We start from the raw sequence: 13,474 nt of genomic DNA, 5'->3' as shown, positions 1-13,474 counted from the left end.
AATGAATGATCCATGTGGATACAATGTCATTGCAACGTGACCAAGAACCAAAATCATGGTGATCATCAGGAGGTTTCTTGATCGTTCCATCAATGAATCCAAGTTCATTCCTAACATTAAGAGCTACTCGAACTGACCTTCGCCAAGAATAGAAATCAGCTCCAGACGTGAGACGATCAGATACGATGCTCATCCCTGCATTATCCGAGCTATGCAAGAAGAACAGATTCTCAGTCGGAGTAACCATGATTCAGATTTGAGACAAGATTGTGCTATAGAAGACAAAAACCCAAGCTCAATCAAACAAAAGAAACAAGATTAAACCTAATAAGACTTGGGTAATCAAAGAAGAGCATAGAACTAACACAATCGTAACAAGATTCACAACAAAAGATGAGAATTTTGAAGATTTGATGCACACATTGGATATGAAAAAGAACAAGAAAATTGAAATCGGAGCTTTGAAAGATCGGTTAGAAGCAAAGAAGAAGATAAAATGTAGCTTAATCGAAGATAAGAGAGCTTGAATCGAAGATAAGAACATAATCAAAGCTCAGGATCGCCATCAATGGCGTTTGAAAAAAAAAAGTTTGTTATGCGGAAGAAGAAATGAGAAATTGAATTTACTTTGATACCATATTAGTAATGGGTCTAACTCACTCCCAAAAGCTAGCTCAAGAGAGTAGGTTTGCCCCACACTGTATATATTGACCAAAGATTTAGTTTTCTTCCGATGTGAGACTCTAACAACTCATTCTAGTCCTGTTGGACATGATCATAGCCGTGTTATTCTTTTGAAAAATATCATCCTAACTCACATCCCAACTGAAAGCTAAACCTTTTGCATAGCCGTGTATCAAGTGATGTGAGTTAACTTAGTTCTCGCCTTAATGGTCGATGTACTATCCTACCTTACTTTCATCACAAACTCATCAAAAATATTTCCCTTTAAGATTAAGAGAAAAATTCAGTTGTGTTGTGGATCGAAAAGTATGTTCCAAACGATTATAGTTTCCAAAAATATGTGCCAAACTAGCAAGTTACAAGTTCCTCATTAATATATATATGCTTAAAGTTTTTTTGAGATTTTATATAATAGGTAAACTATTACCATAAATTTCACAATATTTTCATAATCTACTTATGCATTTTTCAAATCAAAGAAAATTAATTCAAGTCATACTGAAATATTTTTTCTCCATTTTTACTGTTTTTTATTTCACGCTGTAATGATTCATGTGATGACTACATTGCTAAAAAGACACAATCACAAGGTACTATCTTATTTTATGTAAGCTCTATTACTCCCGATTGGTTTTCTATTTTGGAAAACTGTCAGTTTCTAACTTGAATGAATGAATTTTCTTTGTTTTTAAAAAAAATAATCAAGTCAAATGTTTAGATTTTCTCAATTATTGTTTGATATTATAGATAAAATATGGTGTAAATCAATCATTTTTTTGTGTGGTCTATATATCATCTTATAAATAATAAACTTAACATTCTTAAGTAGCAAATTTAGTTCATGCAGTTTTCACAACGAGTGAATTCCAGAGACGACTATACAACAATCAATTATTTTTTTACATGCATGTACCACAAAATATATAATAAACGATTTGTACTATATATGCTCACAATTAGCTAGCTGATGATTTTTAATTTTGGATCTAATTGATACATAGTATAAATTTTCAACCGTTAAGTTTGGTCTTCGATCGACCACTAGATCAAAGAAATTTCAACAAATCAATAATCTAGTTCAATCTATTTATGTTTGTATTTTTAATTTTCTATTCTTTAATCCATGTTTCTTTGATTATATTTCAACAAAGAAATATGAAAGTTTGACTATTTTTGACTTTGTAGTTTATTTGACCTTAGCTTATACAGATTTCCTAATTGTTGAAATCTGTTAACGATTTTGAGATCCATTTTCTGAAATTGTGTGTATTATTAATTCACATCCAGACTCTTTTAAACTATTTAAAGATTGAAAATAACTGATAAACTATTATTAGATCCTAGAAAAACCTATGAAGCTACATTGGATTGATCTAGTTTCTTATCCCATGCATGTGACCCCCGATAGGAAATTGACCAAACATGTTACATCTTCGGCTTTATCCTAATTAAAACAAAAAATAAAATAAAAAGAGAAACCGATGTATTATAACAAAAGATAATGTAATTTTTATATAGGCCGCAAAAAGGTGTCATATTTTCTTATATGAAATGCGCATTTGTTCATTGTACTCTATTATATATACGTTCTCATTCTTCTTCTTTATTATTATTATTATTATTATTTCATATATTCTGGTTCGAACCGACAGTTTATTTAACGATAGGTTCGATTATCTCACTTCATAAAATAAAAACTTTTAATAAATATTTGGCTATCTGCATAATTCTAGCCAATTAAGACGTTTTGGCCAAATTGTATAGCATTGAAAATTCTGTTATTAATTATTTATTTATGATCATAATATATTATATTTTGCAAACATTTATTTTCAATAGTAGTTAACAGCTTAAATTAAATATTCTTTATAAATAAATTTATAATAATTCATATGTTTTACGAATTTTGAACTTTCTTTCATAGGGCATATCTCCACAAAAGTTTGTTGATTTTTTTTAAAAACTAATTACTGAGATATTATAGAAAAGTAAGAATATTATATATTTTCTAAAAATTATTTATTTATTTAGTATCTAGGTGTAATTACAATTATCACTCTAGGTTAATTTTTTATTTTTAATTTCAAAAATATTTTTTAAAAATACACATCAGCAAACTACGTCATTTGACGACTAAGTTATAATGCTTCGTGGCTGAATTAAAAAAAATAAATTGAAAATAAACGGTTGAATTTTATTACTTGGTGGCTGAGTTATATTACTCAAGGGAAAACGAAAGATCTCGTAGAGTTCATATGACGGCTGAGTTATAATGCATGGTGGCTGACTTATAACAAGAATAAACTGAAAGTAAATGGCTGATTTATATTACTTCACGGCTGAGTTATAATACTTGAGAAAAAACAAAAGGTCTCGTAGATTTATATGATAGCCGAGTTATAATGTTTCGCGACTGATTTATAACAAGAAATAAACTGTTTTATATTACTTCACAAGCTTGTTGTGCGTTGTTTCCGCATCTATCTGCACAACTCTACACCCTCTATCCTCGGTGTTAAATACATATTTGTTTTTCTTTACCCAATTACCGGAAACAACAATTACCGGAACGGGATCCATGAAAGAAAATAAAGAAGAATTAGGAAAATAAATAAGAATGAGTATAATTAAGAAGTGAAGAACAAGGAGAAAAACAAGGGGAAGAACAAGGTGAAGAAGAAGGTAAAGAACATGTACATCCTTCACTTTTGAACCAGTTGAAGAACAAGAGTCGGAAAAAGACGTTTCGTGTTTTCGGAGAAGATGATGACATGGAATGATGACATGGATGATGCGTCCGAAGTAGCAAGTCAGCCACCAAATGAACATATAAATCAGCCTAATTAAATCAGCTATCAAACAAAATTATAACTCACTTGCAACATGAATACTATTACAGTTATTCAAAAACAATAAATAACTGTCAAATTCAGCCGCTTAATGTCATAACTCAACTGAAAATCTGTAACTCAGCCGTATCTTTTCATAAGTCAGCCGTAACTGAAAGATATTCTAGTAATTAATCTTTTGCTACTAAGTCAGCCGTTCTAAGTCAGTCGTAAAATGGCCGAGTTATCCGATATGTCAGCTCATGACGGCCGAGTTATAATACTTAACCATAAATCAGCCATAAACACCTCTCATAAGTCAGTCGTTTTTCATAACTCAGCCAGCTGGAGATCGGTAATTCAGCCGTGTCAAAGTATTAACTCAGCCAAATTTTTGTCAACTCACCATCGGATAAAAATTCAGCCGTAATTATACTCGTAACTCAGCCATTTTCTCATAACTCAGACAGATTTCATTAAGTTAGCCGTAACAACAAGCTGAGTTATGCTCGTAAGTCAGCCGTCCGCTTATAACTCAGTCATTTTTCATAAATCAGCCGTAACATACCATAATTCAGCCGTTATTACTGCTTCAACGCTTTACGACTGAGTTATTTAATACACGTCAGCGATTTTTGACATGACGTCTGACATGACAATGATATTTTTTGTAATTACGTTTTTTTTATAATGTGCAACGAAGATACATTGAGTATAAAAAATTTACTCAAAATATTATAGTAATAAAATATTATATTATCTAAAATTTATGACAACCGAGTATTAATGGAAATAAACTCTGTATATGATGACGTTGGAAACACATTTTGGAATATTAGTGGAAATAAACTCTCTATATCATCACTACGTTGCTTTTTGTTAAGAATCATTGCCACATGGTATCAACGAAAAATATGTTGTCAGTACAGATTTTATATATATAGATTTACCATCATACAACATTTTACTTTAATAAATAAACTCACGCATGAACTTATTCATGTATTGTACCGATTACCTTATAGTATATCCATATTGAGTTACAAATTATTTTGGCTAAATAGAAAATAGGTCAATATTGAATAGGTAGTAACCGTACCTAACGATGGTATTTATTAGACCGTGTGAAAAAAGACATTGTTTCTGTGGGTGGCAGCACTCTTGTTCTTGTGGGTTTTGACTACAACATGCATGCATATCAAGGTTTGGACTTTGGATCTAAAATCCAAAATTGTGCAAAATACAATGTTATGGTCGTTAATGAAGTTGGGTATTATTATTTTCGTCTACAACGTTATATTTTTTCTTTTGTATTTAATTTAAATTTCATTATACTTATACTTTATATATATATATATATAATTTATTCGTCAGTTTCCTTTTCTTGTTTTTTCTTTTTTCTTACTTTTTTTTCTTTATTAAATCATATATATGATGTAAGTTGACATTAAATGTTCATATTTTGACATGGGAATGGGATCAATCCGTAAGGCCCATCCAATCGACGGATAACAGTCACTCACTCCTATAACTGTCGGACCCGCACATCTCTCTATTTATACTCACCTGTGTCTTCTCACTTTTCTTCATTCATTCCATACATATTTGTCTCTCTTTAATGTATTTATTCTCCCTTTTGTAGTAATAACCACTCAAAAGGGATTTTTACTTCACTCTCAATATGGCTTTGTCTCTTATCCTTCTAGCTCTCTTAGTGTTATGCCCTAGTAGTTGTCACAGCCAGCGTTCTCCTTCGCCAGGATACTACCCGAGTTCCCGAGTACCGACTTCACCTTTTGATCGTGAATTTCGAACTCTATGGGGCTCTCAACACCAACGTCGAGAGCAAGACGTTGTTACTCTTTGGCTCGACAAATCCACTGGTCTGTTCCTTTTTTTTTTTTCAACATATTTTGTGGACTCAATTCGATGGTCCATGTTAGAAAATGCACTAAAAGATTATTTTTATTCATTTGGAATTAATACATTCTTAAAAAATTAATAAATGTAATTGTTGATTAGAATCATATTAGGTAAGCGACGATTTGGTTGTTTCGTTGTCAACCCTCACTCACTCAAGTTTCTAGTGTTATTTTATACACCGCACGACTTGTAGGACTGTGTCGGTAGCTTATATTTATTATTTATTATTTTTTAATTTCTAATTATGTTCTTTTAATTATACTCATAATGGTTTTTTTTTTCGTATATTCATATGTACGTATTAAATATGAACAGGGAGTGGGTTCAAGTCTATTCGTCCATACCGGTCGGGCTACTTTGGTGCTTCCATTAAGCTCCACCCAGGCTTCACGGCTGGAGTTGATACGTCCCTCTACGTAAGCATATATGATCGAACTATAATTAAATAACCCTTCTAATAAATTTGTAGTTAGTTCAAGCGTTATTAAAATGACAACTTTTTCGACTTCTAGCTCTCGAACAACCAAGAGCATCCTGGAGACCACGATGAGGTCGATATCGAGTTTCTAGGGACGACGCCAGGGAAACCTTATTCTCTTCAAACAAATGTATTCGCTAGAGGAAGTGGCGACCGAAATGTCATTGGGAGAGAAATGAAATTTACCTTGTGGTTCGACCCTACTAAAGATTTTCACCATTACGCAATTTTGTGGAACCCTAACCAAATTGTGTAAGTCAAGAATTTTTATATTAATTACTCCATTTTGTAAGTTGTTTGATATTCTAAATTGGATTATTTTTTTCAAATATAAACAGATTCTTCGTAGATGATGTACCGATACGTACATATAATAGAAAGAATGAAGCTACGTTCCCCACAAGACCGATGTGGGTTTACGGATCGATATGGGATGCATCAGATTGGGCCACGGAAAATGGAAGGATCAAAGCTGACTATCGATACCAACCATTTGTGGCTAAGTACAAAAACTTTAAGCTAGCCGGATGCACAGCCGATAGCAGTAGCTCATGCAGACCGCCATCGCCTGCACCATTCCGCAACCAAGGGTTGAGCCGGCAGCAAATGGCAGCAATGACATGGGCACAGAGGAACTTCTTGGTCTATAACTATTGCCATGACCCGAAAAGAGACCATACCCAAACACCAGAATGTTAAACACAAACAAACAAAAGAAAGGTTTTAATAATTTTACTTCGCATTACCAAACATACAATTTCAATTAATAATAATTGGAGGTCTTGTGACGGGTCCACACTGGAAACTAGATTGAAGCAGTTGAGCGTCCGGTCCTCTACGATTTGTGATTAAAAAGAAAGGGTTTTGTTTTTTCAAATACTTTGTAATGTTCCATTTGGTATTCTTCTAATAATTGTGGCTATATTGTGTGATCATATTAATATATATGGTACTGTATTGTTGTGTGAACCAAAAAAAAAAAATTGTCTTTTCGACAGTGGCTTGAGTTATTTGTTTGATTTATATATTTTCTCCCAATCAACGATTAATCAGGAGATTAGTGGTTGATTTGGCTTAGTGGTCAGATACTTAAAGAGTTCAAGTCACCACAATAGCCTAGTGTATCTGAAATATGAATTTTGGCAGATATGAAAACTATATATATATATTTACAAATAATCCTGGCTGCCCGAAACAATGATGGACCATTGTACTTTCATTATGGATCATTAAATAAGCGGTTATAGCAGATATTATTGAACACAAACAAAAAATAATCAACGGTGCGAAAATGTTGAAAATCCTATAGACATGTCGATCGATTTAGTTGTTAAAACAAAGATATAAGAGGGATCATTCAACAATAAATCAAGAATCTAGAAGGGAAAGATTAATGGTGCATGAGGGAGGATGAGGATAATGATGATGATGATGACCACTTTTCCCAACGTCGAAAGAGATGCTAGTGAAAGAGTGAAGACGACACTGAACAGTGTGGACCCAAAATCTAATTCTCGAAGATTTCATTACCCTCTTGGGTTAAAAATATAATGAAAGAAATATATTTTTTCATAACTATTATTGTCTTATTTCAAAGTGTTGTTATCCTCTTTGGCCTTTTGTGTGTGTATTTCGGTTGTCGACATCATCTTTGATAAAGAGACGTCCCTACAATTTATTTTTATTTGTTACATATTAACGGAATATGATGTGTTTATAACTGAAATTGACTCTTAAAAAAAATAAAAATAAGAATGAGAACTAGAGTTGGTTGATATTGTAAAAGTGCCTTTAATTGAATATGATATATTGATAATATTATTTATGTGGCATTTTTTCTTTTATCGGAGTTGGATTCTATTAGATCATGTTATTTTGCATAGTAGAAATTAGGCTAATGATTTAATTTTGTCGATTGGAAGAGAAAAAAGAAGTCAATATTCTATACAATGTAAAATATAGATAAATCTAAATTTGTCCTATATTTAAAATGTGTATATAATTATTTTGGTGTAGTATATTTTTTTTTAACTATCTATGTCAATCTTCTCCAATCATTCAATTGCAAGAAATTTACAGATTTTCTATTGGTTTCTTTTTGTTGCTACTAGGTGCTTCCCCATTCAACGCGTGGTTGTGGTGTAGTTGACACTTTCTTGTTTTTTTTGTTCTTTTTCATTTTCTCTTTTGTGTTATTTCGTTTTAATTAGGCATATACGGTCTTCGCAGTCACTTGTATTTATACACTATATGTTTATAACATTTAGTTTAGATGTGTACAATTGTGGTGTTTATTTTTATGAATTATGAGGATGTTGTTTCTTGCTTTTGAGGATCCAATCTAATCATTGACTAATATTGTTCCCAATACATTTATTGTATTTTACATTTTCTAATTAACTGCTTATGTAAACCCTTCATACATTGATGTTGCAATAATAAGTTATTTTTTAAAAACAATTATACGGATGTTTGTATGCCCATGTTTTGGTCTAATATCAGTAAGATCGTTTCTGTTTTTCTTTAGTTGGCTTTGAAACCAATTTTGAGTTAAACAAATAATGGTTCGAATTATGGTGTTAATAAGTAATATAAATTCTTATGTATATATATTGTATATATGTGACTATAAGTTTAGCTAACTAAAAAATTCTGTAATATTTAAATATAATCTTGAACATATATATATATATATATATATATATATTTTATTTGTGGAAGGAACATATGGAATTATTCGATAGAAGTTATTTTTGAGTTAAATGACCTTTTATGCCTTTTAAAGTGAGTTAAATATTAATAAATTTTTATATATGTCTTGATTTTCTTAAAAAGGAATACCAAGTGTTTCCTTCCAAATTTGAATTGACATAGTATTTTAGTTTTCTTATATGATTTTATGAACTTCAATGTAAAAGTTTTTCAAAGTAATAAGTACGTCACACTGATTGAATTATAAAATTTGGAGAAATGTTTATTTCGATTAATCATCTGCTCTTTTAAATATATTAAATAAGTATGTTGTTGTTCTTACAAATATGACAACATATATTATAGTTTAACCATGGAGTTAAGTAATAGAAATGGAACTTGTGATTGCAAGACAAAATGCTTATATATATTATGTTACACATTTATCGTTTAAAAATGAATAGGAACATCTAATTCTCAAATAAAATTGATTTTTTTGTTAAAACTAACATATGTGAAATTAAATTTAACTATGCAAATTTAAAAAATAAATATGAATAGATTAGAGAGGCAAGAAATATAAAAGAAATATTTTATTATTATATAAATAAAAATAAACTTGAAAACAATGTTAAATATAGATAATACTTTCTAAATTATAATATAGAATCAAACTCTTACAAGTTACAACACATATGAGATATAACAATATTTGATATTGGTGGGAGAGGAGGAGAGAATGATTACTATAATTTTACATGAGAAATATATTAATTTAGCCAACCAAAATATGAATATAAGTGTAGCCAACCAAAATAATTCAATAAATATTAAAATTTAACAAAAAATATTTTCTCTTGAAAGATAAATAAGTTAGTAGGAGGAATGAATTAATGTAAAATTATTGGATAGGATTTACATTTGAGTTAAATGGAGTTACATGTCTTTTTTTTTTTTACAACAAAATACGATCAGCTCAAACGAGCCAATTTAAAGGAAAGTCATTCACATAGGTAATGTGATGCGACTCCAATCTAGCTCGACGCGCCAGCTTGTCCGCACTACAATTCTGTGAACGGAGGATAAGGACTACAGAGAATGATAGGAATTCTTCCTTATCTTCTTTCAATCACGTCCAAATAATTCTTGAAGGCAGGCCACTCGGGAGGCGAAGACACCATCTTCACCATGTCAGAACAGTCCGTGAGAAAAACAACATTTTCATTACCTGCACCAATCATACACCGCATTGCCCAAATGAGGGCTTCCATTTCTGCACGAAGGGGTGACAAGCTAAGACGAGAATTTGATGCACCATAGTGGGAAATTCCCTTTCAGGGGAAATGCAATGCCATCCACTACCGATAAACTGGTCAGTCTCCTTCCAAGATCCATCCACAAAACATCAGTATTTGGATCCAAACCTAGCAGTCTCAACCATAGTATTAACCGTAGGACCAAGAATCGGTCGAGAGCCGCCCAGAGGCGAGACTCCCAGAGCATCCTCCTGCGCCGCAAACCAGAACTTTGCTTCCTCTTCCGCTATCTGTAAGATCGCTAATGGATTGGAATCCAAGTTGCTAAAAACTTTATCATTTCTGGCCTTCCAGATATACAAAAGAATCCAGGGGAATATATCAACCGAGGGATTCTGTTGGAATCTCCAAAATAGCCAATCCATATTTGCATAAACCGACTCTGATGGAAAACAACTCGGGGATGTCAGAAATGAGGAAAGACCCCAAACCTGCCGAGCTGGAGGACATAAGAAAAGGACATGATTGATTGTCTCTTCCGTCCCTCCACAAAGTGCACACTCTAGATCATAGCCCAACCCACGTTGCCGAAGGGTAGCTGTTGTCGCGACACAACCCGTGATCGCTTGCCACAAAAAATGTCGAATTTTTGGTAGACACCGAAGCTGCCATACAAAAGCCTGAAGAGGAACAATATCTGGACCACAAACAGGAACAACAGTTTCCGGTTTCCGCCGCAAAGCCTGATACCCCGATTTGACAGTGTACAGTCCAGATTTGGTCAGATGCCAACCCAATCTATCCGGTGTGGGAAAATTACTAAGGGGTGATACTAGAATTTTTGTGTCTCCTAGTATGTTCAATTAACCTTATGTGTTGTAGTACTTAAGGTGTCAATCCAAATGGGAAACTTACTATCACTCAAGATGCAATCAAGATTTCACAAGTCAAGCCAATTCAAAGAGGGTGTTTTTGTCTAACAATCCTAGAATAATCAGAATGCAAAACGGAAATGTGTTCTAGGACTAGGAACGAGAATGTATGACAGGAAGCAAAAATGAATGAAAACAGAAAACGAGTCTAAGCATGAACTAAAAGGCAAGACGCGAAACAGTCTCAGGAATGTAATAAAAATCAGGAAGAAAGAGGTCATAAGGATGGGAGTAATTGATGTCGGTGAGGTCTCCTAATCTACAGACTGTTTAACATGCCACAAGCAATCTATCCCTAGACAACGAACATCACAACTTAGCTAATCCAATCTCTTGGTAAAAGCTACTCAGACTCAACCCCTTCCATACCTAGCTCTCGCTAGAGAAACATGGTTGAGCATGCATGACATACAAGTTCGTTCATGTCAACAAACATCCTAGACAACTAATCTCTTAGGCTAGGAACGTAAGTCTCTGGCACTAGTTGGTCAGACATTTCATCAAACACCTTTTAGGTGTGGAAATGTCTCGAACCTAGTTCCAATTGATCAGAGAGAAACTAGCATTTCTAACACTAGTCCAGAAGGGAATCATAAAATCAAAGCTTAAACACTCTGCATCCTAAGATCCTCCACCTAATCTAACCCATCCTCAAGGACTACTACACTACTCAGATCCGAAAATCATTATCCAAGATACAAACACAGAAAACATTGAACCAAGCATAATAAGATAGATAAAAATGAGAAGAACAACTTTTGAGAAGGAATCAAGTACAAAAACTGAATAAACTCGGAGATGTCGGATTACAAGTTTGAGAACGTTTTTAGGTGGCTAGGTTAACCATAAGAACAAAAACGAAAATGAGATAAAAGATAAGATGTCCTAAACCAAGACTTAACAAAATGTATATATAGTAAAAACGTGTGAATCCCTAAAACTTAAAACGACAAGATAGAGTGTCGGTTTGGGAGTCTCCTGAAGCGTTTCAGACGGAGCGTCTTCCTGGCATGCGTGATTTCGTATGTGTGCGTCCAGTGGCTTGATTGGTTTGAGTAGGAGTGGGTCGAGCCGTGCGAGTGAAAATTGCTCGAGCATGGTCGGTGAAAGTGGTTCGAGCTGGGTGTATACGCATCTACTAAAACAATGATCACTCTTGAACCACAACTCCGATTGGCTTGAAATAAACGGCATTGGAAAGATGACTCAATTCTCTACAACTTTGATGAAGATGTCAAAAGCTGAATCCATAGACCGGTGGCTCGAGTGATGGCTCGATTGAGTGGTCCGACTGGTGCCCTGAGAGTGGCTCGATTGCGTAGGTCGAGAGTGGCTCGATTGTGGAGGTTGAGATTGGCTCGATTGTGTGCGTCTCCGACGTCTCCTAAACACCTGAAATACTTCGAAATGCACAATGCATGCAAGGATGATGCAAAAATTTCCTAAACATGCAAAGTGTATAAAAGAGGTTCTAAAATGATGCAAAATGACTAGTCATCCTAGCTAAATGTATGACAAATGCATGCTAAGGAGATGCAAAATATAGACATATCAACTCCCCAAAACTTATTCTTTGCTTGCCCTTAAGCAAACAATCAAGAACAAAGTATGGAAGAGAGGTGTGAAGATGGGGTCTCAGAACCTAAAACATGCTGGATAGAGTAGTTAGAATCAAGGTCCTTGTTTTTAGTTCTATGATGCATGGTGAAAGAACTTTAATTCTTTAATCTACACATGCAATCCTATCAATCATTCCCTTTAACATTCATTAACAGAGAACTGTGAATCAAGCTAAGCAATGTCATTGAACTCATTTGGCTAAGGCGAAAGGTCAGAGACATAGATGGTCTCCTTCTCCAGTGGTTTTATCAATACAGAACAAGGTTTTAATCGCCATAAACGAAGGTAAAATAAATAATTTGACTTTTGTAAGTAAGCTCCACATCAATCAACCGATTAGATTCAAATAAAATAGAAACATCATAATTATTATTAGATTCAAACCAAGGGGAGTTACATGTCTTTAATTATAAATAAATATTTTAATTTTTTATAACCTAAAATAAAAGGAATACCAAGTGGCTGAATCAAAATTCACATGATTTGGTTGTTTGTTGATATAAACTCAACATTTACAGATAATATTTCAAAATAAAAAAATATTACTTTTGAAGTGACAAACTAAATTAATTTTCTTATAAAATTATATGAATTCTTCAATCTCAATAATTTTTAAAACCCCAAGGATAACTTATATTTTTTTGGTTTTTTTTTATTTTTCCCTCATCAATTTAATTTATAGTGCTAGATTTCATACTAATGGTTTCATCTTTAGAGAATTTAGTTAAATGGTATTTTTAAAATTATATTTTATTTTTATATTTAAGTTCCAGTTGAATATTTCTTTTTTGGAACATTTTTTTTTTGATTAAACACACAAAAACCAATTGTTTAATTATGTTCTTTTTGTTTTCAAAAACCTCAAATCATAACAAAAAATATATATTATATTGATCTTTGCAGATTTATCAATTGGACCACAAAACAAAATAGTCTTTATAAATGGATAAATGGATAATTATATTGATCTTGAAATATTATATTGATCTTTATAAATTATTAAAAATGATACGTGAATATGTGAGATAACCAGAGACATAATAGATAATTAGATATGGATCA

At 32.7% G+C, this 13,474-nt stretch overlaps 1 protein-coding gene across 1 annotated transcript; it reads left to right on the top strand.

The window, feature by feature from the left end:
- LOC104790751 (xyloglucan endotransglucosylase/hydrolase protein 31) lies at positions 5,098-6,910 on the top strand. The gene is made up of 4 exons (XM_010516532.2): positions 5,098-5,395; positions 5,751-5,851; positions 5,948-6,165; positions 6,252-6,910. Exons 1-4 carry the CDS (start codon positions 5,194-5,196, stop codon positions 6,610-6,612), a joined length of 882 nt encoding a protein of 293 aa, XP_010514834.1. The 5' UTR covers positions 5,098-5,193; the 3' UTR covers positions 6,613-6,910.

The sequence above is a fragment of the Camelina sativa genome, chromosome 6 (assembly GCF_000633955.1).
Source record: "Camelina sativa cultivar DH55 chromosome 6, Cs, whole genome shotgun sequence".
Taxonomy (NCBI): domain Eukaryota; kingdom Viridiplantae; phylum Streptophyta; class Magnoliopsida; order Brassicales; family Brassicaceae; genus Camelina; species Camelina sativa.
This window is presented reverse-complemented; position numbering and strand designations above follow the sequence as displayed.